Below are 24563 nucleotides of genomic sequence, written 5' to 3' on the forward strand. Positions count from 1 at the left end.
TCCTTCAACAGCTTCACTGGCTTCCTGTAAAAGATTGTGTTAATTTTAAAAGTCTCTCCATAATCTCATACGTCCATAACTCTCTGATCTTCTGAACATCACCACTCCTTTCCTGCTCTGTTACTCTCATTATATCATCTGCTCACACTAACTATCACTCTCAAACCACCACAGGCAGAGTGTTTTAGGATATTTGTGAACTGGAAAATCTTCTCTACCATCTTTTACATGGTCCCTGAATGCGGCATCAGTGTTGCACGTTATATCTCCTGTGAATAAACTCACACAATGTGATATTGCAGACAATAAAATCTCTCTTTACTGATGTTGCTGAAGCTGCAGAAGTTTTACTTAGTCAGTTATTATTCTGAAGCTGTATAATTTAACATTGTAGAATTGGTTTCTTCAGCTTCAGCACAGGCTGTTTAAAAAACATTGAGACTATTAAGAAGAACAAGCAGCAGGGAAACAGAACCAACAATTTAACTTGGTTCAAACATTAAAGTGACCAGAGAGCCTTAACGAAAACGTTTCATCATGGGTGTAGAGAGCTGTCACATAGTAAAAGTGGGCAAAGGGAGACATCTAGTGGACAAATACAGACATGACGACTACAAACTAAACTACAGAGAGATAACAAACAGCTAAAAATACTTCCTTATGCTCACAGAATAATTAAGTTAATCAATTTATATGCATGTTTAAGATGGATAACAATTAAAATGATGCAGCATTTATGCATTTTATGTCTTACAACAGTAGCAGCATTTACATGAAGTCAACAGGTGAACACTCTTCTTCCTCCCATGTCTCCTCACATGCTGCTGTACACCAGCCCTTTTTTGTTATACCTTGGAGATGGTTTTCTATTTCATTAAATTGCTGAAATTAACTAGATTTTTTTAATGAGTTATTTAATTAAATTTTCTTTTCTGAAATTATTCTTGGTTGATTTTATTATTTAATTTTTGGGAGAAAAAAATCAACTGGCAGTAATTTACTTATGTTTCAAACAATGATTACGTAGAAGAACACTAGGAACCAGGGACCATTTGGCTGTGAAAGAACGGGGATTGATTTAAAACATCTTAGCAGACCTGTGGAGTTCTTTGTTTCCAATCAAGGCAAACATGTCAGTGGGGTGATAAAATTAGCCCTGAGATGTCTGAAGGTGGCACTGTGAAGAAGCTAAAGTCGAGGCTGCTCGCAGGTTTATTGTTGGGCACTAACATTCAAACATGACACAGTTTGCGTTTAAATGTGAGCGCCTCTCTTATTTATCCCCCTCACAGCTGTGCTGAAACTACAGTTTCCAGAAAACTGACAAGAAAATGTGGGTCTTACTTCACCACACCATTTTCTTTCTGTGTTGTTTCATGCTGGTCACTCCTGGTGAAAAATACAATGTGATTAACTTGCAAAATAGTTGATTTCAAGAAAAATTAACATAGCATTATTTTTTGCATTGCTTTTTACTCCTTATTTGTTCTCACCCCTCCTGCCATCATCCTTGATCCTGCACCCAGGATTTTCAGTTTTTGAGCGTGCACTCTGAGTTAATTCAGTCAGGGTTGGTTTATTGTTATTTTGATTGGTTTGGTGTTTGGCTTACTACTGTAGTTCCCTGTTTCCCTTGTACAGTGTTTAGTTTGTTGTGAGAGTTTTGTGTTATTGGTTCCTTTGTCTTTTTTTCTTAGCTCAACTATGTACTTGTACTATTGAGCCCCTCAGTTCTAATTACAATCTAGACTCTGTTTCCTTTTCATGAGGTTTTTACTTTGATTTCTATGTATTATAAACCTTCAGGTGTTGTTATATGTTAGCTTCAATTAATGTCTGCATTCCTGATATCAGCTTCAGGTTATTCATAAATAAAAAATAAAATAAAAATTCCAAAATTGTAATATACAAAATAGTTATTTTTGAGATTGGGTCCAAAAGCTAATCACAGATTATAAATACAGCCCTGTGAACTGGACCCCTTATGTTGTCAAGTTTGTGTTGTCATGTCTGTCTCATTATGTTTCCTGTTTTATTTTGAAGAGATCTTGTGTTTCTATGGTTACTGTGTTTAATTTTACTCTCCCCCTGTGGTGTCATTATGATTCATTTGTGTCAGCTGTTTCCTCAGGCGTCTCCACGTCCCCTGATCACCTCATGTGTGTATTTAAGTCTTCTGTCTCCCTTTGTTCATTGTTGTGTTGTCTCTGTTCCACCCCTCATGTCATGTCAGGTTTCAGGGCTCTGTGCAGGTCATATTGCTTGTTTGTATATGAGTTCATAGTTCCTTCATGTTCCTGCACAAAGTCCTGTTTATGGTCTCCACAGTCTCATTGTCTTCCTAGCTTTCATAGTCTCAGATTTCAGTTTGCCCAGTTTAGTTTTGCCTCTGTACTTACGCCCTTGTTTTATTGACCTGATTATCAGCCGTAATAAAAGGCTCGCCTTTTGTTCAAGTTAGTTTGGTTTCCTCACCTGTGTCTGCACCTGGACTCACACACCAACACATGGTCTGCCACTGTAAACCGTGACAGTAAAAGCATTTTGATCATTTTAATGCTTTAGAGAGCCTTTATAAATGTACGGCCTTCATGCAACAAGAAGCAGATGTTATTATTATTGTGGCCATAGTTCAGCTGTGGCTTTAAGGTCTGCTGTTGAAAACTGAAAAACACAACTAGCATTTACATGTGCATGCCACTTTGACAGTTGATCCTTTTCATGAGTGGTCAGACACTGTGTTGCTGTGAACTGTGAGATGATATTATCTGTTTTCCTTTCATAAAGGTTGATTCACTACATCCTCTGCTAAAGGAGGTTATAAAGTAATCAGTCAAGCAGCTTTCTTAATACCTAGAGAAGAGCTCTTATTACAGCTCCCACACAGATACTTCTGGGTCACGTCACTCAGTTAGGAACCTTCCTTAATGAAAGTGACTATTCAGCTGCACCCCAGATTTATGCAGATGGCTAGAAGGTCTACAAAATGGTAAATGAGGCTTTGATTTTGACATAACAGACATACAGGCGATGTAAAGCTCAGGTGACTGAAGGCGAGTGTCTGTTTATACTACAGAAAGAAAGAAAATCAGGCTGGAGTCCAATCAGATTTAGCTGTTGGTTCTGTTATATAGTACTGAAAACACTAGAGCATCGGTAGGGTTTCTGTAGATACCAACACACAGAAGGGACTGAGTCACCGCACCCTAAGGGCCAATTAAAAGAGGTATTAAGCTACGGATGGGCTGTTCTGAATCATCAAAGAAAACATAACAGTGTTGTGCCAGAAGCAGTGGGAGAATGTAGGAGTGTCGTTACTTCTCATTATAAACGGCCGTTAAGATACAGAAATACCATCTGTTATGTGTAAAAACGAGCAGGAGGAGGGATAAGGTGATTTTGACCAGGGTCTGGCTGGCATTACAGGTTTCAGAAAGAAACCTCATGCATGAGGAATTGTCAGGGATGAACATCACAGTCTGTTCTTTAAATCAACACTGAACTGGGATCACTGGAGAAGTTTAAATTCTGTATCCGGGTTTCTGCAAAAGACTCTGTAATTACTTGATTCTGGTTGAAATTGTACGAATGACCAGAGGAGGGCAGCAGTACGACTTCGATACGCGTGGTTTACCGGAAGACGAAGCAGAACGGAAATGACGTGACTTTTATTACTCAACAATATTTTTAGTTTACTGTGTGAGAGTTTAGCTGCAGCTGCTGAAGAAATTCTGTCAGGTCAACGAACGAAGTATGAGGAGGAGGTCAGCCGTGAGCTCAGACTGCTGCCGATCAACCGGAGACCCGAGATAAAGTCACACAAAGCAGGTTTGTGAAACTGTGACGGTCTCATTGAACTAACACTCTGATCAGAGCGCAGCTTGTAGGCTAACAGACTAAAATCAGGGAGCAGCTAATCACACAAGTGCTCCTGTCTTTTTAAAAGGTAAGCGTTTAACACTAAACATCCAGAGAGACACAGCAGAAAGTGACTTTACTAAAAGATCGCGGTGAAAACCTTCGTGCTTGCGGACACCCGCGGACTCCATGCGGTGTGTGTGCAGGCCGGTGTACCGCATTCACGGCAAACAGTGAAACACAAGCAGCTTTCAGGACCCGTTAACAGAAAACCAGAATGTAAACGCCGGTGTTCCGGGTTTGCTGGTTTTTACCTGACCTAGTTAGATTAGTTTAGATATTCCAGTCCGTGTTTCAGATTGCATCCGCAGATTCATCAATTTCTGCGAGTATATCACGTGATTTAACCAGATTAAAGACCCCACGAGAGGGGGGTCTTATTTGTAGGTGTCAGTATTATCTTCATGTAACCGTACAATTTTTACTTTTTTAAAAAAATAATAAAAAATATATATCAGCCTTCTTGCTGGACCAGTGTGTTTCGTTTACTTAAATCACGAGCCGCCATTTTCCGTCTGATAGCGCCGAACAGCTGAACGGAAACTTGAGTTTATCTGGATACACGGAGTTCACTCCGTCACCTGATTAACAGGTTATATGAGGAAACTTCGTGGCAAACGCAGTGAAGCAAAGACTACATTTATTTCCTGAGGTGTCTGTAGAGCAGGCCTCGAGGGCCGGTGTCCTGCAGGTTTTAGATCTCACCCTTGGTCACCACACTTGAATCAAATGATTAGTTCATTACCAGGCCTCTGGAGAACTTCAAGACATTTAAATCAGCTGTGTTGGATCAAGGTTACATCTAAAACCTGCAGGACACCTGTGCTGTAGAGGGATCACCAGTATATTTCTGAATGACTAAAATCACTAGTTTTCTGAATGAAGTTCTCATTTATACTTTTTACAGTAAATTAACACAACAGTGTCTGTGTTTATATATTCCCCATGATACCCATGTTTTATTACTTAAGATGATTTGTTTTTCACAGTAACCATTGATTGTCTTAAACAATCACCACTAAAACATGGCTGTTTCCATGATGGCATCTTAAGAGGCTGACATTCACTTAATTTTTTTTATAATTCTCTTTAAATGGTACAGTTACATTTAAAGAAACACTGATACGCTCAGAGCTGTAAACTGACTGTAATAAACAGCTTGCTGGAAACAGATTATTCCCATGTGATTCATTAATTAACATGAATTGATCTGTTTCCATCATGAGTCCTTCTGTGTCTTCTTTTAAACCCTGTCTTTTAATTTAAAATCTTTTAAGTCACTCTGAGGGTAAACACAAGCGTCCAGCAGTCTGAGCTAGTGAAAGAGACACTTTTGCTCATTTTATACAAATTAAAGTGATGTTTTGTTTTATTGAGCAGGGGACCATCTCAATTAAGGAGTTGGCTAATTAGGCCTAGTCTTTTAGCAAACAAGCTTTTGAACAGGATGTATGAAGTAAAGTCGACACTCCGTTGGGTTGCTTGGTGGTGTCAGAAAGAAAATGTTAGCTTGTAGTCACAGAAACAGGTTTGAGTCTTGTCAGAGTTTTCATTATTTGATCTTTTTATTTTAACTTACAAATATTTTATTTTAAAGTTGGTTTCTTCAATGTAGAGGTCTGAGCACTCTTCACTGCACTGCACCGCATACATGCCTTTCCAAAACAACATGGTGCATGCTGTGCAGTGCAGCATTAGTTTCTCCAGTGTGTGCAGTGTATACACTGGAGAAACCAAACAGCCACTCCATAAACACATGGCACAGCATAGAAGAGCCACCTCAACAGGACAAGACTCTTGGCTGTACATCTGCATCTAAAGGTCAAAGGTCACTCTTTTGAGGATGCCAGTATTGCTAGCCTTGAACAGATGGGGTGGCTTACGACATCAACCATCTGCTACCTACACAACAGTTTTGAGATCACTTCCAGGCACCTCAGGGCCCACTCACATCTTGGATCAGTTGATCTCAATAGACCATGATAGGGTGAGGCCAGATCTTACAATGGTTTCAAACGAAATTTCTGCTAATAATTACCTACGCCCTTTTTCACATAAACAATAGTGGGTCAATTTCCTGAGGAACAACTCCCACTAGATTTGAAATACCCGGGCTTGTTCACCATTAGGTTTTAGAACTAAAGAAGCTTGGCGGATAAAAGGTGAAACGTCTTCTAGAAATGTAAAGAAGTCTGGTCACTGTGAGGTAACGTTTAATGGTGTTAAATGTCACCTCTTTTAATTTGTTGGTCAGTAGGAGCTTTCTGGGTAAAAGATTTTTTTGTTTCTTTTGTTTCTGATCATTCTGTTGATACTTTGTTGCTGATTAAAGGCACAGTCATGGGAGGATAAAGAGCTGAGGGTGGCGTGATGTAGTTTCCATCTGTGCAGCAAATACTAAATGTCTCACTGCACAATCTGGACTTGCATCGCAAAGATTTGCATATTATTTTGGTATCACACGTTTGATAAAAGGACATAAATTCTGAATATGAAAGCAGGCAACCATCTGAATTAAAGAGTTGGCTAATTAGGCCTAGTCCTTTATCGAACAAGCTTTTGAATTTAAAAAGTGTCATTGTTGATTTAGATGTAATATTTATGGTTGAAAGTTTGTTTGGATGTAAGTAACCAGTGTAATAGTATCTGTTTATGAAAAAGCAAAAGCTTCTGGGGGATTTTTGATATTCTGAAGTTGTTCCTTAATAGAAACTTGCTGGAATTTATTTGCTCAGATCTGTTTTCCTGTCATCACCTGAGTAACTTTTTTCTTGTGTCACTTTGTTCCTCAAGACATCCCCCAGCAACATGAAGTGTAAGGATGCAGAAGGTCGTGATGATCAGCAGGTCTGTAACCAGGAGAGGAGCTCCAGTGTGGACCAGGAGAATCCTGATCTTCCACCAGTTAAAGAGGAACAGGAGGAGCTCTGCATCACTCAGGCAGGAGAGCAGCTTGTAGTGAAACAGGAGGCCGATGGCATCATTTTCTGGACCGGGGAAGAGCGCCTCAGGCTGCTGGATGTCATCTGGAGCCCTGAAATGAATTTATTACACAGATCAGGTATGCAACAGTGCTATAGAGATCTTACACACACACACAAGCCAAGATGTATTTAACACTTCCTCTAACTGTCATGGGGGAAACACCGCAAACCTAAAGAAAGCACCATCCAACTGTCAAGAGTGCAGATGAAAATTAGCCTATATAGCTAAATTTGGCATATTCACATGTTGAACTTACGTGATTGTATTCATTAATATGCACTGTCTCTTTTAAATAAAATAAATATAAACATATGATAACTATATGACCAAAACAAGTGAAAGTGATGCTTCAACAAGTAAACAAACTGGGACGTCAGAGTCATTTGCGAGTATGACTGCTTGCAAAAAGATCTCACAAAGGCACCATGAGACCAAAAAAAAAAATGCTACAGAATACTACCTCAGTAAAAACATGTTTTTCAATATCTCTTCTAAATGTTGGCATATTTGTGGAAATGAGCTTCTTCCAGTGGGTTTCTAAGCTCAGCCCAGAAGGACCTCTGTAATTTGAGACGGACTCTGAGTGAACTTACTTTTCTTCAAAGGATCCAGCTGAGGTGGTACAAAAAAACCAGTTAAAGTGTCAGATAATTTCAGCTGCAGTATTAGAATAATCCTAAACTAGCAGCTACTCTACTCCTATGGAAAAGGTCATAAAACAATTTGGAGCCCATCATTCTACAATGAGATTATTCACAAGTGGAAAACATTCAAGGTAGCTGCCATTCTTTCCAATTATTGATATTAGCAAATATATCTCAATGCCAGACCAATGGTCAATGAAATTGCAAGAAATTCAAGAGATACATCTCAGACTCTAAAGGCCTTAGTTGGCATGTTAAAGTTCATGACAGTACAATTAGTAAAAGACTAAAAAAAATTGGGGTTGTTTGGAAGAGTTGCCAGGAGAAAGGCTGTTCTCTCCCCCAAAAAAGAACATGGCAGCATTGCTTAGGTTTGCAATGTTCCATCTGAATAAACCACAAGATGTCTCAATGTCCTTTGGACAGAATAGGGGAAAAAAGTGGAGGGGTTTGCTATAATACACAGCATCATATTTTACAAAAGCCTTCCTACCACTTATTTTGCACGGTAGTGGATGGGTGATGATTTAGGATTGTTTTCCAGCTACAGGACCACACCAAAGTATTGTAGAGTCAAATTTGCGGCCGTGTTTCCAATTAATAAAATTTGGAGGAGAATGAATCGTATAACAGGACAGTGATCCCAATCACACCACCAAATCTACAACGTAATGGCTGAAAAGAAAGCAGTCACAGTGTTGCAATGGCTCAGTCAAAGCCCAGACCCAACGTGATTAAAATGTTGTGGTAGGACCTTGAGGGAGCTTGTACAAGCAAAGCCTCAAGTCTCAGTGAACTGAAGCACTGCTGTAAAGAAGAGTGGACCAGTGATATGAAAGACTGAGGCCTTTATAGAGAATACTGATTTAGATCTATAATGTGGTATATTAATTTTCCCATTAACTGTGCTCCTAGCACTGTGATTACGGTCTTGTCTTTGAATTTATCTAGCCAAGACACTCTAGCCCCAGAGTATTTATACACTTGAAAACTAGATAATGTGGGTATGCTAATGTCGCTATACAATGTCAAACTAAGTTAAAACATTCAGATTAGCCATAACTGTCTATGAAATCTTATTTACATGCTTATCAAATTTGAGATGTGAATCTAAAATTGTCAGCAGACAAAATGTTTAGTGTCTAAAACCAGCAAAGATTGACTTGCTAGGGTCATGAAAGGCTGCTGAGTCATTTTTAATGAACATTTAATTAGTTCTGCATTTTATCCTGTAGTGGAAGACTTTATGAAACAAGTATTTTGTAAAGCTTTTGTTTGGAATAATTGCAGAACATTCAAAATATTACAATCTGCACAAACACACATCTGTAACCTCCAGTCCAGAAAATGCCAAAGCAGCTATAGAGTAAGTAAGTAAAGTAAGTAAAATTTTATTTATATAGCACATTTCTAGATAAAAAAAATCACAAAGCGCTTCACAAGGTATAAAACAAAAACAGACAAAAGTTAACAAAATGCAATTCTAAAAAGATGTGTTTTTAGTTGTTTTTTAAAAGTGACCACTGAGTCCGCAGATCTTAAGTTCTGAGGAAGTGAGTTCCACAGTCTGGCGGCCACAGTGGCAAAAGCTCTGTCTCCCTTGGTTTTCAGCCTTGTATGCTGAATAACAAGTAGGCCCTGATCACAAGACCTCAGGGACCTACTAGGGACATAGGGCTGTAAAAGTTCAATGATGTAGGCTGGTGCTTGTCCTTAAAGAGCTTTAAATGTCAGAACCAGTATCTTAAAATGGACTCTGAATTCAGCGGGGAGCCAGTGCAGCTGTATAAGCAACGGTGTTACATGAGAGTACTTAGATGTTTTTGTCAGAAGCCTTGCTGCAGCATTTTGGACAATCTGCAGACGCTCCAGGGAGTTTTTGTTTAGACATGTAAACAATGAATTACAGTAGTCCAATCGTGATGAAATGAATGCATGAATAACAATCTCCAGTTCAGTATGAGATACTAAAGGGCTCAATTTAGAAATGTTTCTTAAATGATAGAAGCAGGACCGAACCAGAGATTTGATGTGAACATCCAGGGTAAGAGCAGAATCAAAGGTTACTCCTAGGTTCCTGATAGACGATTTCACACATGTTGAAAGAGGACCAAGAGCATTCATTATGTTAGGTACATGTCTGTCCGGAGCACATACAAGGACTTCAGTCTTTTCTTCATTAAGTTGGAGGAAGTTGTCAGCCATCCAACCTTTGATGGATTCTAAGCACACATTTAGAATCTGCAGCTTAGAAACATCTTCAGGTTTAAAAGACATATATAGCTGGATGTCGTCTGCGTAGCAGTAGTAGCGAATGTCCTCAAAGGGGCTCAAAATATGCTGGAGAGGAAGTAGATATATTAAAAACAATAAGGGCCCCAGCACAGAACCTTGTGGCACACCATAGGACAGGGACGTGGAAGATGACCTGAACTTAGAGACCGCCACAGAAAAGTATCGTTCATAGAGATATGAGGAGAACCACTCTAAGGCAGACCCAGATACACCAACCCAGTATTTCAGCCTTTCAAGCAAAATGTAATGGTCAACGGTGTCAAAGGCTGACGTGAGGTCCAACATTAGGAGTACAGAACATTTTCCTGCATCGTTTTGCATCAGAATGTCACTGGAAACTCTAAGAAGGGCTGTCTCAGTAGAATGAGCTCTACGAAAGCCAGACTGAAATTTGTCAAATATATTATGTTTGTCTAAAACTGCTGTAAGCTGCTTAGCCACAACCTTCTCTAATATCTTAGCAATTAATGGTATTTTTGAGATTGGTCTGTAATTGCTAGTGAGAGATGGGTCCAGCATAGGCTTTTTTAACAGGGGGTGTATAACAGCAGTTATAAAATAAGCAGGGACTTTACCAGATCCCAGTGAGGTGTTAACTATGGTGAGCACACAGGGACCAATAGAGTAAAAGACGTTTTTGAATAACGATGCGGGTAAAATGTCGAGTGAACAGGAGGATGCTTTCGTTGCATTAACTATTTTTACCAGCTCTGATAGTGAGACGGGTAAAAAGCTTTCTAAAATGACAGGCCGAGCTGACGTAGGAACTGACAATGCAGATGCTGACGGGGACAATTTTTTCTTACATTACTAATTTTTTCTAAAAAGAAAGAAAGAAATGTTTCACAGTCTTCATTAGAAGAAATAATGGCAGCAGGTGGAGCAGGAGTAATAATATCAGTAATAGTGTAAAGTAACACCTTAGGATTACCTCTGCACTTTGCAACCAGAGGAGAAAAATAAGCAGCCATCGCATCTCTAATTGCATTGTTAAAAGAGGCTAAAAGATCCTTTAAGTAAAGGAGATGAACATTTAAATGAGTTTTCTTCCACAAGCGCTCAGCTTTACGACAATCACGTTTTATGGAGCGAATATTGTCATTTAGCCAGGGTAAGGACTTGGAAACAGAAACTGGTCTCATTTTAACCGGACAGATTTCATCTAAAATTGAAAAACAATGGTTATTAAATAGATCTGTTAAGAAATCAACGCCGTTTTGCGGGGATAGAGTTAAATTAAAAGCATCCGAGAAATTCTCCACTGTGGAGGAATTTATGATGCGCGAGATAATTGTCCGGTGGACAGGAGACAAAGGCTCGTGAAAAGACATGTTAAAAAGAATACAGTGATGATCAGAGATAAACAACCTCATAGTAGAGGACAGGAAGTCGCTGAACTCCGATTAAAAACAAGCTATTTGGGCCAGGTGGACGATACACCACAGCACAATAAAAAGGATCCTTACTTCCGATTTTAATCAGCTGTAGTTCAAACGAAAGAAAGTGTCCAACTTTCACTGAACGCCAGGAGAAACGGCCCTGAAATGCCACAGCGAGACCTCCTCCACGACCAGATCCCCGAGGGTGGCTGATGACGGAATAGCCGTTTGGGCACAGTTCAATGAGGGACGAATAGTCCAAGTCCCGCTGCCAGGTCTCAGTCAGAAATAAGAAGTCCAGTTTTTTAGAAGATATAAAATCGTTAAGAACGAACGATTTATTAGTCAGTGATCGGGCAGCTATAGAGGTGGCCACACATAAAGATGATCAGTTAATAAAGTACTTTAGATTAGCAGCATCTGTTTACTTTTTACTATCTGAGGCCATATCTGCTTAATTTAAGATCTGCTAACAACAATTTTTTTTGTTTAATATGTAATTCTATGTTTTTGTACCATGACTGCAACTGCTCCGAATCCAGACATCCAGAATCAAAGATGCGTTTTTTCATATTTGTCCCTTCAGACCTCCCACAACAACATGACTGTAAGGAAGAAGAGGGTCTGGACGACCATCAGGTGTGTAACCAGGAGAGGTACTCCAGTCTGGGAGTAGATCACCCAGAGCCGCGACACATTAAAGAGGAACCGGAGGAATTGTGCATCAGTCAGGACGGAGAGCAGTTTGCACTGAAGCAGGAGAGTGATACCTTTATGGTGACTCAGACTTATGAGCAGTGTAGGCCAGAACCAAAGAAAGAGCAGTTTCTTTCTCATAACTTACCTGCAACACATAGGAGAGATGAGGAAGAAGGCACACATGTGGGATCAAGTAGAAGAGCAGATCCGATAAAGAGGAAACCTCGCGGTGAGGGAGCAGATGACTCCCCCGGCTCAGAGGGCCAGTATACAACAAACACATTTAAAAAGTGTTTAAAATGTGAAACTTGTGGAAAAATCTTTCATTTTAAATCTGGACTGAATGAACACCAGAGAGTTCACACAGGTGAGAAGCCTTATTGTTGTAGTGTCTGTGGAAACAAATTTAGTTTCTCATCTGCATTCAAAGTTCACATGAGAATTCACACTGGTGAGAAACCATATTCTTGCAGTACTTGTGGGAAATGTTTTAGAGATTTAAAATCATTCAAAACTCACACTAGAATTCACACAGGTGAAAAGCCATACTCTTGTAGCATCTGTGGAAAAACATTCAGGGACTTATCAGGATTCAGAAAACACACACGAATTCACACAGGTGAGAAGCCATATGTTTGCACAATATGTGAGAGAAGCTTCAGTCAAATGATACACTTGAAAACTCACATGAGAATTCACACAGGTGAGAAGCCATTATCGTCTGGCCCCCGTGGCAAAAGATATAGATACTCATTTGGATTGAAAGCGCAGATGAGAATTCACATGGACGAGAAGTCACATTTTTGTAGCACATGTGGGAAAACATTCAAGCAGAAGACACAGTTAAAAAGACACATGAGAAATCATACTGGTTAAAAATGTCATCTTTTAGATTTTTAGCACTGTGTTGATAGCACAGCCCGCACCGGTGAGATGCCAAATCAGTGCAACACCTGTGAGGAAAAAATGATCTCATATATTCTAATACTGGCTTATTCTTATAATCATAGGGAAAGCCTTTTGTTTGTTGTTTTTTTGTTTGTTTGTTTTGTTTGTTTGTTTTTAAGTCTAGAAATGATATTTTTAGCCTGTAGCGATATTACACAAAAATTAATTGTTTGAATTATGTCCTTAAACTTGATTCACTAAACAGCTTTGTTGTTTAAAAAAAAAAAACTTAAACAAATGTTCATTTTTGTTTAGTTTTGTTTTTCATAGTAAAGATTTGATTCTTCTGTGAGGCTTGTGAGTTTGTTTGGGGTTTTTTTTTTTTTTTTTTTTTTTTCAGTTTTTCTTCTGTCTTGTATCCATTTTTTTTTTTTTTTTTTTTTTTTTTTTTTTTTTTTTTTTTAATGGCTAACCAGTATTTCATTACAAATGGTTTGACGGCAGGAGGTGTGTATCATGTCTCTAGTCTGGTAAATAAATAATGTACACTTATGGAAGTTGTAGTGCAGTATTGACAAGCAACGTGATTTGTAACATGGCACCTGATTGTCAAATGAAATTTCAGTCTTTCACATGGTTTGACAAAAACATGACTCTTAAAGTTAATGAGTTTATTAAAAATCCAGACATGGTGCAGTTGGTGCATGGACTCGATCATTTACTCCAGCTGAGGATGGAGGGCAACTAAGAAACGTCAAACTGCTTACAACAACATAGGAGTCCATCTGTTATGTGTATATCTACACTTATGCGCAGTAAGTAAATTATGCATACTTATTGATGCTGTAAACTAAAAAGCTGCCCGGCTAAGCAACAGATCAAGGAAAAACTCCACTAGCCAGAGACAGACTAGACTTTCAGGTCACTGAATGTGTTGTGATGTTTTTGTTCTTAGCGATGTGCTTAGTATGTTATTTATGTTTAAAATTTAAATAAAGATTTCATGAAACACTTCTGGTGACGAGACATTTGCGTAGTGTAGCTGCAGGTTTACAGTTAAACTGCATGAAAGTGTAATGGTAAAAGGTGTTTAATATGTTTATATGGTTTGTCATTGCTTTTGGTCTTCAATAAGTACTTTTGTCATATTGACAATCATATGATTAGCATATGATATGACCAGTTGTTTTATATTAAATAACTTTCCTCTGCAGTGCTTTAAAGTTTCATCCACTGAAATAATCAAGTGGTGATAAAATTAACTTTTTACAACAACGAGGACTTAAATGTTTCTTTCACTGAGATTAACTGTTTGTAAAGGATTTTCGTTTGCATGCAAATTGTCTTTAATATTTTGTTAATTTGGGGGGGGGTTGCACTTTAGTCTTAGAGTTTGGTCAGTGTTTAAAACATTTTTGTTATTTTTATGCTTTTGTTTTATTGTAATCATTACTTGAGTTTCTTTTTCTTCTTTGTGTTCCAGCTAATTTTTTTTAAATATAGCTCTTTTTTTTCCTAGCCTTCTGCTATGGGTTTCTATCAAGTTTCAGTGTGTTTTATTTTGAAAGCTGGTTGCTGACCTAATTAAATGTTAGGTTTTTGTTACTCCTGCCTGTTTTTTGAGTCCTGCATTTGGGTTGTTTTCCTGCAAAACATTTTTAATGTTTTAAGGTTGGATATTATATTTTATCAATGGTACTTTGAAGAAGAAACAGGCTCATTCTCAGCTCTGTATTTATATTCTTGATGTTTACTAGAGGCCATGATTCGCTGCTATTTTACACTAGACCTTAATGCAACGCCTGAATTAATAATCAAATACAAGCCGTTTCAAGTCCTCTCATTGACATTATACCTGACATACAACACATACACAACCGCACCATATATAAAATTCATCATTTTGTGGGCAGGCTCCAGTAGATTTGAAATAAAGGTACACAAGAGGATATGGAAGACTGGGACTACATCCCCCTCACTGGAAAAACAAGGGTTGTCATCTTTGGGCCTTAACGCTCAGAGTTACACTGAGATGAGATTCTGCATCAGTGGCAGTCCCATATCTCCACAGGCTGAGACCAAATTCTCTGCTACAAGGTGACAACACCCACCCCCACAGTCCGGGGTTTATCAGAGACTACCCCCAGAATCTGGGAGATGGGAGAATGAAGTGGCCTGCCTGTAGTCTAGACCTCACTCCCACCGAACACTCATGGGATTGACTTGATGTGTATTTCCTGCCAGAATGAGTAGCATGGCCACAGTGGCTGACCAGCAACACATGCTGGGTGATGAATGGGATGCCATCCCACAGCACTGTGTGACCAGCATGAGGAGGAGATGCCATGCTCCATATGGTTCTTCCACATGCTACTGAGGCCTCTGTTAAATCAATGAACTGTTAAACTGCCAGACAACCATCCAGTCAAATCTAATACTTGAATGCAGCATCAGTGTTACAGGTTGTGACTCCTGTGAACAAACTGACACAGTGTGATATTACACATATTTAAATCTGTCTTTACTGATGATGTTGAAGCTGCTGAAGGCTCAGTGAAGTTTTGTCTTCCTGCAGGGTAACAAGTGAAATCTGAAAGTGATGCACAACACAAGAGGGCGCCTTCATCCTGCTAACAGGGATGTAGAGGAGGTTAAAGCACCTCAGCTCAGTTTGTCCACTGTTTTACATCCAGCCATATTATTAGGCTAATTAAACCCTTTATAATAAAGTGCGTTGTGTCATAGATCATGGTAAACTGGATCAATAAATCATTACTTTCACAATTATTAGGTAATTCAAACTAAATCACTGACAACTACAAGCCCAGCTTTACTCCTAGAAAAATTCTGAAAACAGCAAATTTGGAAAAACTGATGATGGATCAAATAATCAAACTTAGGGTGAGACTTAAGGGTGAAGCTATTCATTCTGCTGAACAAGAAAAAGCAGAATCAGTGGGGTTTCTGTTTGAATCGGGGAGAATGAGTTTGTGTGTTAGCAGTCAGAATGGCATGCTTTGATGGTCTGCTCCAACTATTCTACAGAAAGAAACCTGAAGCTTGAGGAATTGTCACTGGTGGACATTAAATAATAAATATAATAAATTCTACAGTCAGTTTTCTGCAAAGTACCAGACTTTATGAGGTACCTTACGCCAAGCGTGGCGGTGTTATGATAAAAAAGTGATCGTCTGCCAAAAACTGATTTTTGACAAAAGCCGATTGCTCATATTTAAACTGCTATGAATAACTTGTTGGTCTATAATGTGTGAAACATCAAATATATCCCTCATTAATGATATCAAGCCAACTTGAGCCACAAACAACATTCCTGTAACAAGGTAGAAGCTGCAATCAGTTTTTGGCAGTGACTTTTATATATCCTTATGCAGTTAAAAAATGTTGACATTAAAATGTCTTTTTAAAGAGTAACGAGGCCAAGAGGACAGGAGAAATTGCAACAAATGTAACAATAGTTCTGTAAGCATTTTTTAAGTGGACAAAAAGAACCGGATTGGTTATAATGTAAGTACAATAATGCAGAGTTATAGAGATACTAAATGGGTAATTTTTAAATTTCATATATAATTCCTTTGTAAACCCTGTTCACCCAAGTCTCTTTAACAACATACATAAAGATAATACACATTAAAAAAAAAACAAAAAAAAAACACACACACACAGGGAAACACTGGAAATCAGTTTTTGGCCGGAGATCACTTTTTGGCACAGCACCGGACCCTTCAAAAGAAGAAGAGGAAAAACGGAAATGACGTAACGGTTACGCTTACTCAAGGCGGAAGTTAGCTTCATATGCAATGTTTGTTTAACTGCAAACTTTTGTTCGCTAGTTTACTACCGAAATATTTACGTTTTTGAAGCAAGAACGACAGTTTCCTGGAGAGCCGAACTTTTAGTATAGAAGAAATCTGCTCAGAGATACGACACGATCGTCCAGTACGAAGTCAATATGAGCTGTCAGCGCAGATGGTGGATATCAGCTGGAAAGCTGAAATAAAATTACACACGACAGGTGTGTAAAGCTGTGATGGTCTCAGGGAAGTAGCACCGAAATCAGAAGTCTGATTTAGGACTGCGGTTAAGTGAGCATTCAGCCGATAATTCTTTCTTGCGCCTCTACCCAGGGTTTTATGGTAGTGCGTCTTTTTTTTCTTTTTTGCTGATTTCTGTGGTTGCGGCCCGTGAAAGGACCAATTTACAGTAAATGTTTTTCCTGTTTGGCTATCAGGTTGATTTATGATATTGTGCATCTCAAAATGGAGTGTGTGAAAAGGAGAAAGCGGGAGAAGTGTGTGAGAGAGACTGGTTTCAGTTATTTTATTTTCAAGGTAATCCGAACTGCTTTCATGCTCATTTTCACTTTACATTACTACATTACTGAGAGTCTTATCGAGAGGGAAAATCAAGCATAAGTAATATTTCTGTGAGAATGAAAGACAATTTTGATGAAAGTGAGCAAAGTCAATCGTATCATTACATCGTTTTAAAAAGTCATTACTTGATAGCTGACATGAAATTCCCAAAAGATTCCTTTTCTGGGTCCACTAGAGTACACAAAGTTTCACCTGGAATTGCTCTAATATTCCTGAGTAATACTAAGGATAATTCATGTCTTTGAAATATATTAAGGTTCATTGTTGTTTTTAAATAATTGTCTAAAATAATTGAAGCTTTGATATATATGTATACCCGCTGGATGTCTTTCACATGGCGGCACCAGAGTCCCCTTTGGTTTGCTCTGCTTCTGTTTTTAAATCTGGGAGTATTTATGTAGAAATCAAGACAAAGAGCTGCTGCTGACTATCTTGGCCACGTCTCCCTTGAAAAAGAGGTTTTTAATCTCAATGGGATCTTCCTGGTTAAATAAATTAAAAAAAGATAAAACAATAGAGATATGTACCTGTGACATGTGCAATGACAATAAAGTTGAATTCTATTCTATTCTATTCTATTCTATATAAATGGGATAAAGTGAAACAGCTTTTAAAGTAGAGCCTCCAGCAAAACTCAAAGGGTGAAGCTGGCAGTGGCTACCTGAACGTTTTATACTCTGAACTTTGTTCCTTTTGTTTAGTCAAGATTTCCTACAACAACATGAAGTGTAAAGAAGAGGAGGGTTTGGATGACCAGCAGGTCTATAAGCAAGAGAGGAACTCCAGCGTGGACCAGGAGGAGCCGAAGATTAAAGAGGAAGAGGAGGAACTCTGCATCAATCAGGGGGAAGAGCATCTTGTACTGAAGGAGGACGCTGAAGGCATTATTGTCTGGACTGGGGAAGAGCGACGCAAACTACTGGATACCATCTGGAAACCTGAAATTAAGTTACACAGAATAGGTATGTAAAGCTGTAATGATCTTAATACTGACTTATTTATTCTAATCAGAGATGAAAGTTGCATGTATTTTAAAATACACAGGGCCAGCTGCAATATGTAGCATGCAACATTTTTTAACTGTTTAACATTAGACCTATACTGCATGCCACAACATTTCAATGACTAAAACTAAAGAGTCTGTTGCTTGAGAAGACAGACACTGTTTTGAGAGTCTAATTAATGTTACAACCTGAAAATGAGCTTAGAAAGAAGTTAATTGTAGATTGTGTCAAAAGTAAACATAGTGAAAACCATGTACACATATTCACGGCAGCAGAGGATATCAGATTACCATGAATATGTATTTACCTTTTAAGGTTACCTGCCTAGTTTTGTCATTTTCCAAAAAGGTGTTTTCTCAAATTCCTGAAGGTCCTGGTTAACAGCTAATCATTTATAGGTGGGAATTAAAATTCTCCTGTTACATTCTGACTTCTGAAATTGAAGTGATTGTTTTACTAGAGAACGACACTTCACTCTGTTGGAGCCACAGAAACACTGTGTTCTTCCTGCTTTTACAGCTGTGTTAGTGATGTTTCTTCTTCCTGGTGACAGACACCAACGCATTAGTGAAAAATGCTCCAACCATAAACAGATGATCGGGTACTGATCTTTTTTGTCATCTGCAGAAGGTTTTATTTACGCCCAAAATGTAATTGACTGAAATGCTTGTGGAAAACATAACTATCTTTGCCACACACAAACAAATTCACTCAAAGTGTTGTGTTGTGAGTCTGCAGCTGTACATGCAGGCAGGCCGATAAACAAAAAGGAGAAGGAGGTCTGATATCATATAAACTCACTTCAGATATCACTGAGAGGAACAGGTAACAAATACACATTTCCCCTGGTCACCCCTCAAAAAAAGGAGTCAACAGTCACCTGACGTCATAAAAAGTGAGACAACAGAGGAAATAATATCTGGTGTGTTGACTTGGCAGGGATGATAAATTAGAAAACTTGAGAAATTAGAAGCGCAGTAAGATGTCACCTGATACCTGACTTTTGTGATTTTCTACAGATGCATTTTGCATTTTTATCATTGATGCATGCATCTCTCATCCAGTTAAACGATGCCTCAGCAGCACGGAAATATGCAAAATTGCATATTAACTAGTGGTGCAACGGATCAAAAATCTCACGGTTCGGATCGGATCACGGTTTTAAGTCACGGTTCGGATCAATTTTCAGATCAGCAAAAATAGAAAAAAAAAAAGACAAAAATTCGACTCGTTATTTACTTAAGTATTTTTGGCCTATTAAAAAACATTCAACTGAAGACTCATTCCACGCACTTATATAAAAACAAATTAAGGTGCAATATGGACATTATAGACCATGCTGGGCATCCTCTGCACACGGCCATAAACAACCAGAGGAGTCTGTTCAGTGACAGGTTGCTTCTCCCAAAGTCAAGGACCAGCAGAGTTAAAAAGTCCTTTGTCCCACACGCCATCAAACTGTTTAACTCCTCGCTGGAGGGGAGAGGGAGGGGAAACGGGGACAAAGGAGGGGGGTACAAGTAAGCTGTGGTGCCTTTTCACTGTGCAATAGTTTTTGTTAATATCCAACGGTGTAATAGACTCACAATACTTGAAATGTGCCGTTCCCTTGTATTCTTATTCCTATTTATTCTATTTATCCTTTTGTGTACTCTGTATTTATATATGTGCATATGTGGTATATTTCTGCTCACATTCTGCAACTTCTGTCGGTACTGTGCTACTGGAAACTGAATTTCCCGGAGGAACCCACCCGAGGGATAAATAAAGTTTCATCTAATCTAATCTAATGTAATTCAATTCAATTCAATTCAATTCAATTCAATTCAATTTTATTTATATAGCGCCAAATCACAACAAAAGTGGCCTCAAGGCGCTTTATATTGTACAGTAGATAGCACAATAATAAATACAGAGAAAAACCCAACAATCACATGACCCCCTATGAGCAAGCACTTTGGCGACAGTGGGAAGGAAAAACTCCCTTTTAATAGGAAGAAATCTCCGGCAGAACCAGGCTCAGGGAGGGGCGGGGCCATCTGCTGCGACCGGTTGGGGTGAAAGAAGGAAAACAGGATACGTAATCTATAGGGCAGTACAGGGCTTTGTATCTACCACTCCGCTGTGATATAACTAGCGGTCACGGTCACGTGGCTTTCCGTTGCCCTGGAGGTTCACCCATTTGTAGCAACAGAAAATGCCTGGGAATAGTTCAGCCATAATTTTAAACTTCTCCTGCTCATACATGCTTGGAACGATCTTGTCACTGAAGTGGACGCGCAACGAGATATCATAGCGTGGCTGAAGCACGTTCATCACAGTTTAAACCCCTTGTTTTGCACAACGGAATACGGCCTCCCGTCTGCAGCTAAACACCCCAGTAGCTTTTGTAATAGCTTTAGCCCGGTCGGACTGGGCAGCAAAGGGCAGCTTAAATGCCGCAAACTCCTCTGCTCCGCCACTTGGACCGCTAGCGCTGGCCATAGCTATCGCTTGACAGACTGACCATGCACACCATACACATACTTTTTTTTTTTTTCTTTTTCGAATCTTCGGATCACGTGCGTACCGAACCGTGGAGTGGGATCGGTTCGGATTTCGGATCAACCGTGATCCGTTGCACCACTAATATTAACTACTGCGTGGTTAAGATAAGTGTGGTTAAATATTTATAGTCTGTTTACTAAAACACGAAATTACTAAATTTAAATTAAGTTAATCATATCAGAAGTGTTTTTCATTGTGCTTGGAGCTATGCAGGAAAACGTTTCCCATTGTAGTTTACCACAAGAGAACACAAGCCAGAGCAAAACAACACTGCCCTTACATGCCTTATAACTGTACCAAAACCAGACGTCCACTACTAAATTAATTTGAAAGAAAATGTACCAGTAGTTTTAAATTTCATGCATATATAACGCCACAGATGTCCACATAGTGAGCTGAACTTTGCTAATCAGCAGTCATTTGCATCAAATAGTTTGCCACATCTGTGCACTTTAAGTTTCATGCTCATAGTGTAGTGAACTGCTAATGGTTAAGACTGGATTATATTTTCTCAATTTATTTATTTTTTTGTCCCTTTGTTTCCTCAGACCTCCAACAACAACATGGCTGTAAGGAAGAGGAGGGTCTGGACGATCAAGAAAGGAACCAGGAGGACCCAGCGCTTCCACAGATTAAAGAGGAACCAGAGGATCTTAGCAGCAGTCAGGAGGTAGATCGGATTGTACTAAAGCAGGAGGCTGATCCCTTTATAGTGACTGCTACTTATGAGGAAGGTGAACCAGAACCAAATGGTGACCAACTCCTTTCTCATAACTCTCCTGATTCACAGAGACGAGATCAGGAAGAAGGCGAGGATGTGGACTCAGGATCAGCAAGAAATGCTGAGCTGAAGAAAAGGAACCATCACAGAAATGGAAGTCACAGTACCATAGTAGACATCTGTTCAGTGTCAGATAGTCACTGTAAAGCTAACACAAGTAAAAAGTCTGTAAAATGTGGAACTTGTGGAAAAACCTTCCCGTTTAAATCCAAACTCACTACACATCTGAGAGCGCACACAGGGGAGAAGCCTTATTTATGTAGCACCTGTGGAAAAGGATTCAGTTACAAATCACATTTGAAATGTCACCAAAGAATTCACACAGGCGAGAAGCCTTATTCTTGTACAACCTGTGGAAAAAGCTTCATTCAGATGCCCCAACTGAAAATTCACGAGGATCCACACAGGTGAAAAGCCGTATTCTTGTAGCACATGTGGAAAAAACTTTAGTGTCTTGTCAGCCTTCAAAACCCACATTAGAATTCACACAGGTGAGAAGCCATATTGTTGTAAGACTTGTGGGAAACGATTCACTCAGAAATCTGGACTGGAACCTCATATGAAAATTCACACCGGTGAGAAGCCACATTCTTGCATTACCTGTGGGAAAAGCTTCAGTCATACGACGTCCTTGAAAACTCACATGAGTATTCATACAGGTGAGAAGCCACATTCTTGCATTACCTGTGGAAAAAGTTTCAGTCATATGATGAACTTGAAAACCCACATGAGAATTCATACAGGTGAGAAGCCATATTCTTGTAGCACCTGTGGGAAAAGATTTAGCGATTCATCAGGATTCAAAAAACATAAAAGGATTCATACAGGTGAGAAGCCCCACCCTTGTAACACCTGTGGAAAGAGATTCAGTGACATGACGAATTTGAAAACTCACATGAGAATTCACACGTCTGAGAAGCCACATTCCTGTAGCAATTGCGGGAAAAGTTTTGTACAGATGATACACTTGAAAAGGCACATGAGAATTCATACTAGTTAAGTTTTAAAATGTGCAATGTACTTTTTTTTTTTTTTTTAGAGAGAAAAACAAGAATAGATAAATAATTTATTGACACTTGTATTCTATAGCCAAGATTACATCACTCTATCCAAATGCTGGAAAGTGACACAAATAAGTAAAAGTCATTATGGATTTGAACAGTGTTGTCCGTTATTTCCCAATGTTTTCTTTATATTTGACACTGTTTACATTAAATCAGAAAATGTTGTTTTAATTATTTAAATAAATGTATCTTTTAAATTTTTTTTGCAAATGTGGGCTTTTTATTTCTTTCAGAGAGAGATATAGAATGAGAAAGATTTTTTTTACTTAGATCTTAGAATGATACTGTCATGGCTGCAGTGGCAGACGTGTGGGGAGTGTGAGAGAGGACCCACACGCTGGCACTGGCTTGGACGTGAGCGAGCTTTATTTACACACTGGTGGCACAAACAGAAACACGGCGAGCAAAACAAAACCTAAAGGTGACCTAAACTGGGAATGACTAACAAAACTAACCTGAACGGGCGACTCAGGGAGAAAACGCAGGGAAGAAACACAGACAGACTGGCAACGAACATGAGAGAACACACACTGTAAAGATTTGGGAAAGATGGGAAAAGATTTGGTGACTTATCAGCATCCAGAAAACACAAGAAAATCCACACAGGTGAAAAGCCGCATTCTTACAGCACCTGTGGCAAAGGATTTATTCAGATGATGCACTTGAGAAGGCACATGAGAATTCATACTGATTAAAAGTGTAAGAATGTGGGAGAGCGTAGATGTAGTACTGTGATGATGGTAGAGTTCACATGTGTAAGAAGCCAAATCTCTCCAGCACCTAAAAGGCAATATGACCCCTTTTTTTCTGTTTTGGGGGGGCAATTATGGTATAATTATTTATTGGCTTATTCTTATGATTTTGAAAAAAGCCTGATTTCATATTTAATTAAACTGACAAAATTAATTCGTTATTATTTTTCTTGTTATAAACTGTAGAGCTGACAAGCATCGGTTCTAGATGGAGCCTTTTAAGTTCCAAAAGTTTTGGTTGAGAGAAATGAGCACAAAAAATATTACTTGAGACATCTACACGCCCACATTAAAGCACTGAAGGTTTGAAAGCCTGATCCATACTGGTTGCTGGTTTACTTCTCACAAAAGCTTAAAGACTTTACTAATCTGTAGTCACATTTACATAAAACATGTTAAAACACTTCCAGCAGACCACTGAACTTCCTCAGTAGATACAGTCTCTGTGATCTTACCAAAAACAGAATTTGGGTGAAATTTTATATTCTTTTTTAAATATAATTTTAGGCTCTGGAAGTGATGGTCATCAATTATAGATGGAGATTTCTACCCTGTTTCACTAAACATCTGTGTTATGGAAAAAACATTTACAACCAGGTTTTGATTCCTTTGTTGTTCAGTGAGGAGGACTAAAGGCTGGAAAATGACATGTTAGATATATATATATGTTATATCAATATGGACATCTGCCATGCAAAATTTATTTTCACAAGATTTCAGCATGCACTGAAAGGTTGTGAATTTTTTAAAGTTTAAATAAAGATTTCTTTATGTGTAAAATATGGGAGAAACCTAACAGTGTTGGGCCTTATTTCACACAAGCTTTTCTTTGCCTGACATTGTCTTAGATTAATTCAGATACTTGTTTTTTGTTTGTTTTTGTTTTTTTGGTTAATTGTGCCTCAGTCTGTGTTACAGTTCCTGTTTAGCTGTCCTAGCTCCAGCATTTTATGCAATGAGACACACATATGATGTTCATTTAGTGCAGCTGTATAAACTGCATAAAAATGTAATAGTAAGTGTCAGTGCTCCCCAGGGCAGCTGTGGCTACAATGTAGCTTGCCATCACCAGTGTGTGAATGTGTGTGTGAATGGGTGGATGACTGAATGTAGTGTAAAGCACTTTGGGGTCCTTAGGGACTAAGTAAAGCGCTATACAAGTACAGGCCATTTACCATTTTTTTTTTAGTAATTATGAAAACTCTAATGAGAT

At 38.8% G+C, this 24563-nt stretch overlaps 3 protein-coding genes across 3 annotated transcripts in view; all 3 read left to right on the forward strand.

The window, feature by feature from the left end:
* LOC109195563 (tripartite motif-containing protein 16) overlaps nt 1-15400 on the forward strand; it is a 1176058-nt gene extending 1160658 nt beyond the window's left edge. Inside the window, exon 3 of the mRNA XM_019347784.2 lies at nt 15271-15400. The gene's annotated coding sequence lies outside the window, so the exon portion shown is untranslated. The remainder of the gene's footprint in view (nt 1-15270) is intronic.
* LOC102077355 (zinc finger protein 544) lies at nt 3630-13199 on the forward strand. The gene is made up of 3 exons (XM_005464364.3): nt 3630-3828; nt 6712-6979; nt 11808-13199. Exons 2-3 carry the CDS (start codon nt 6727-6729, stop codon nt 12794-12796), a joined length of 1242 nt encoding a protein of 413 aa, XP_005464421.1. The 5' UTR covers nt 3630-3828; nt 6712-6726; the 3' UTR covers nt 12797-13199.
* Nucleotides 15401-16573: 1173 nt separating the features above from the next.
* On the forward strand, nt 16574-22262 carry LOC102080657 (zinc finger protein 397). The gene is made up of 3 exons (XM_019347855.2): nt 16574-16841; nt 17904-18164; nt 21302-22262. The coding sequence occupies exons 1-3, from the start codon at nt 16796-16798 to the stop codon at nt 21943-21945; spliced, it is 951 nt and encodes a 316-aa protein (XP_019203400.1). The 5' UTR covers nt 16574-16795; the 3' UTR covers nt 21946-22262.
* The last annotated feature ends 2301 nt before the right edge of the window (nt 22263-24563 follow it).

Source organism: Oreochromis niloticus, linkage group LG18 (assembly GCF_001858045.2).
Source record: "Oreochromis niloticus isolate F11D_XX linkage group LG18, O_niloticus_UMD_NMBU, whole genome shotgun sequence".
NCBI classification, from domain to species: Eukaryota; Metazoa; Chordata; class Actinopteri; order Cichliformes; family Cichlidae; genus Oreochromis; species Oreochromis niloticus.

Bases quoted from the DNA above. Each gene is read 5' to 3' on its own strand.
- LOC102077355 (XM_005464364.3), top strand. From the start codon at position 6,727: ATGAAGTGTAAGGATGCAGAAGGTCGTGATGATCAGCAGGTCTGTAAC. The intron at 6,980-11,807 runs GTATGCAACAGT...TTGTCCCTTCAG, and splicing joins GAATTTATTACACAGATCAG to ACCTCCCACAACAACATGAC.
- LOC102080657 (XM_019347855.2), top strand. From the start codon at position 16,796: ATGGTGGATATCAGCTGGAAAGCTGAAATAAAATTACACACGACAG. The intron at 16,842-17,903 runs GTGTGTAAAGCT...CCTTTTGTTTAG, and splicing joins AATAAAATTACACACGACAG to TCAAGATTTCCTACAACAAC. The intron at 18,165-21,301 runs GTATGTAAAGCT...TTGTTTCCTCAG, and splicing joins AATTAAGTTACACAGAATAG to ACCTCCAACAACAACATGGC.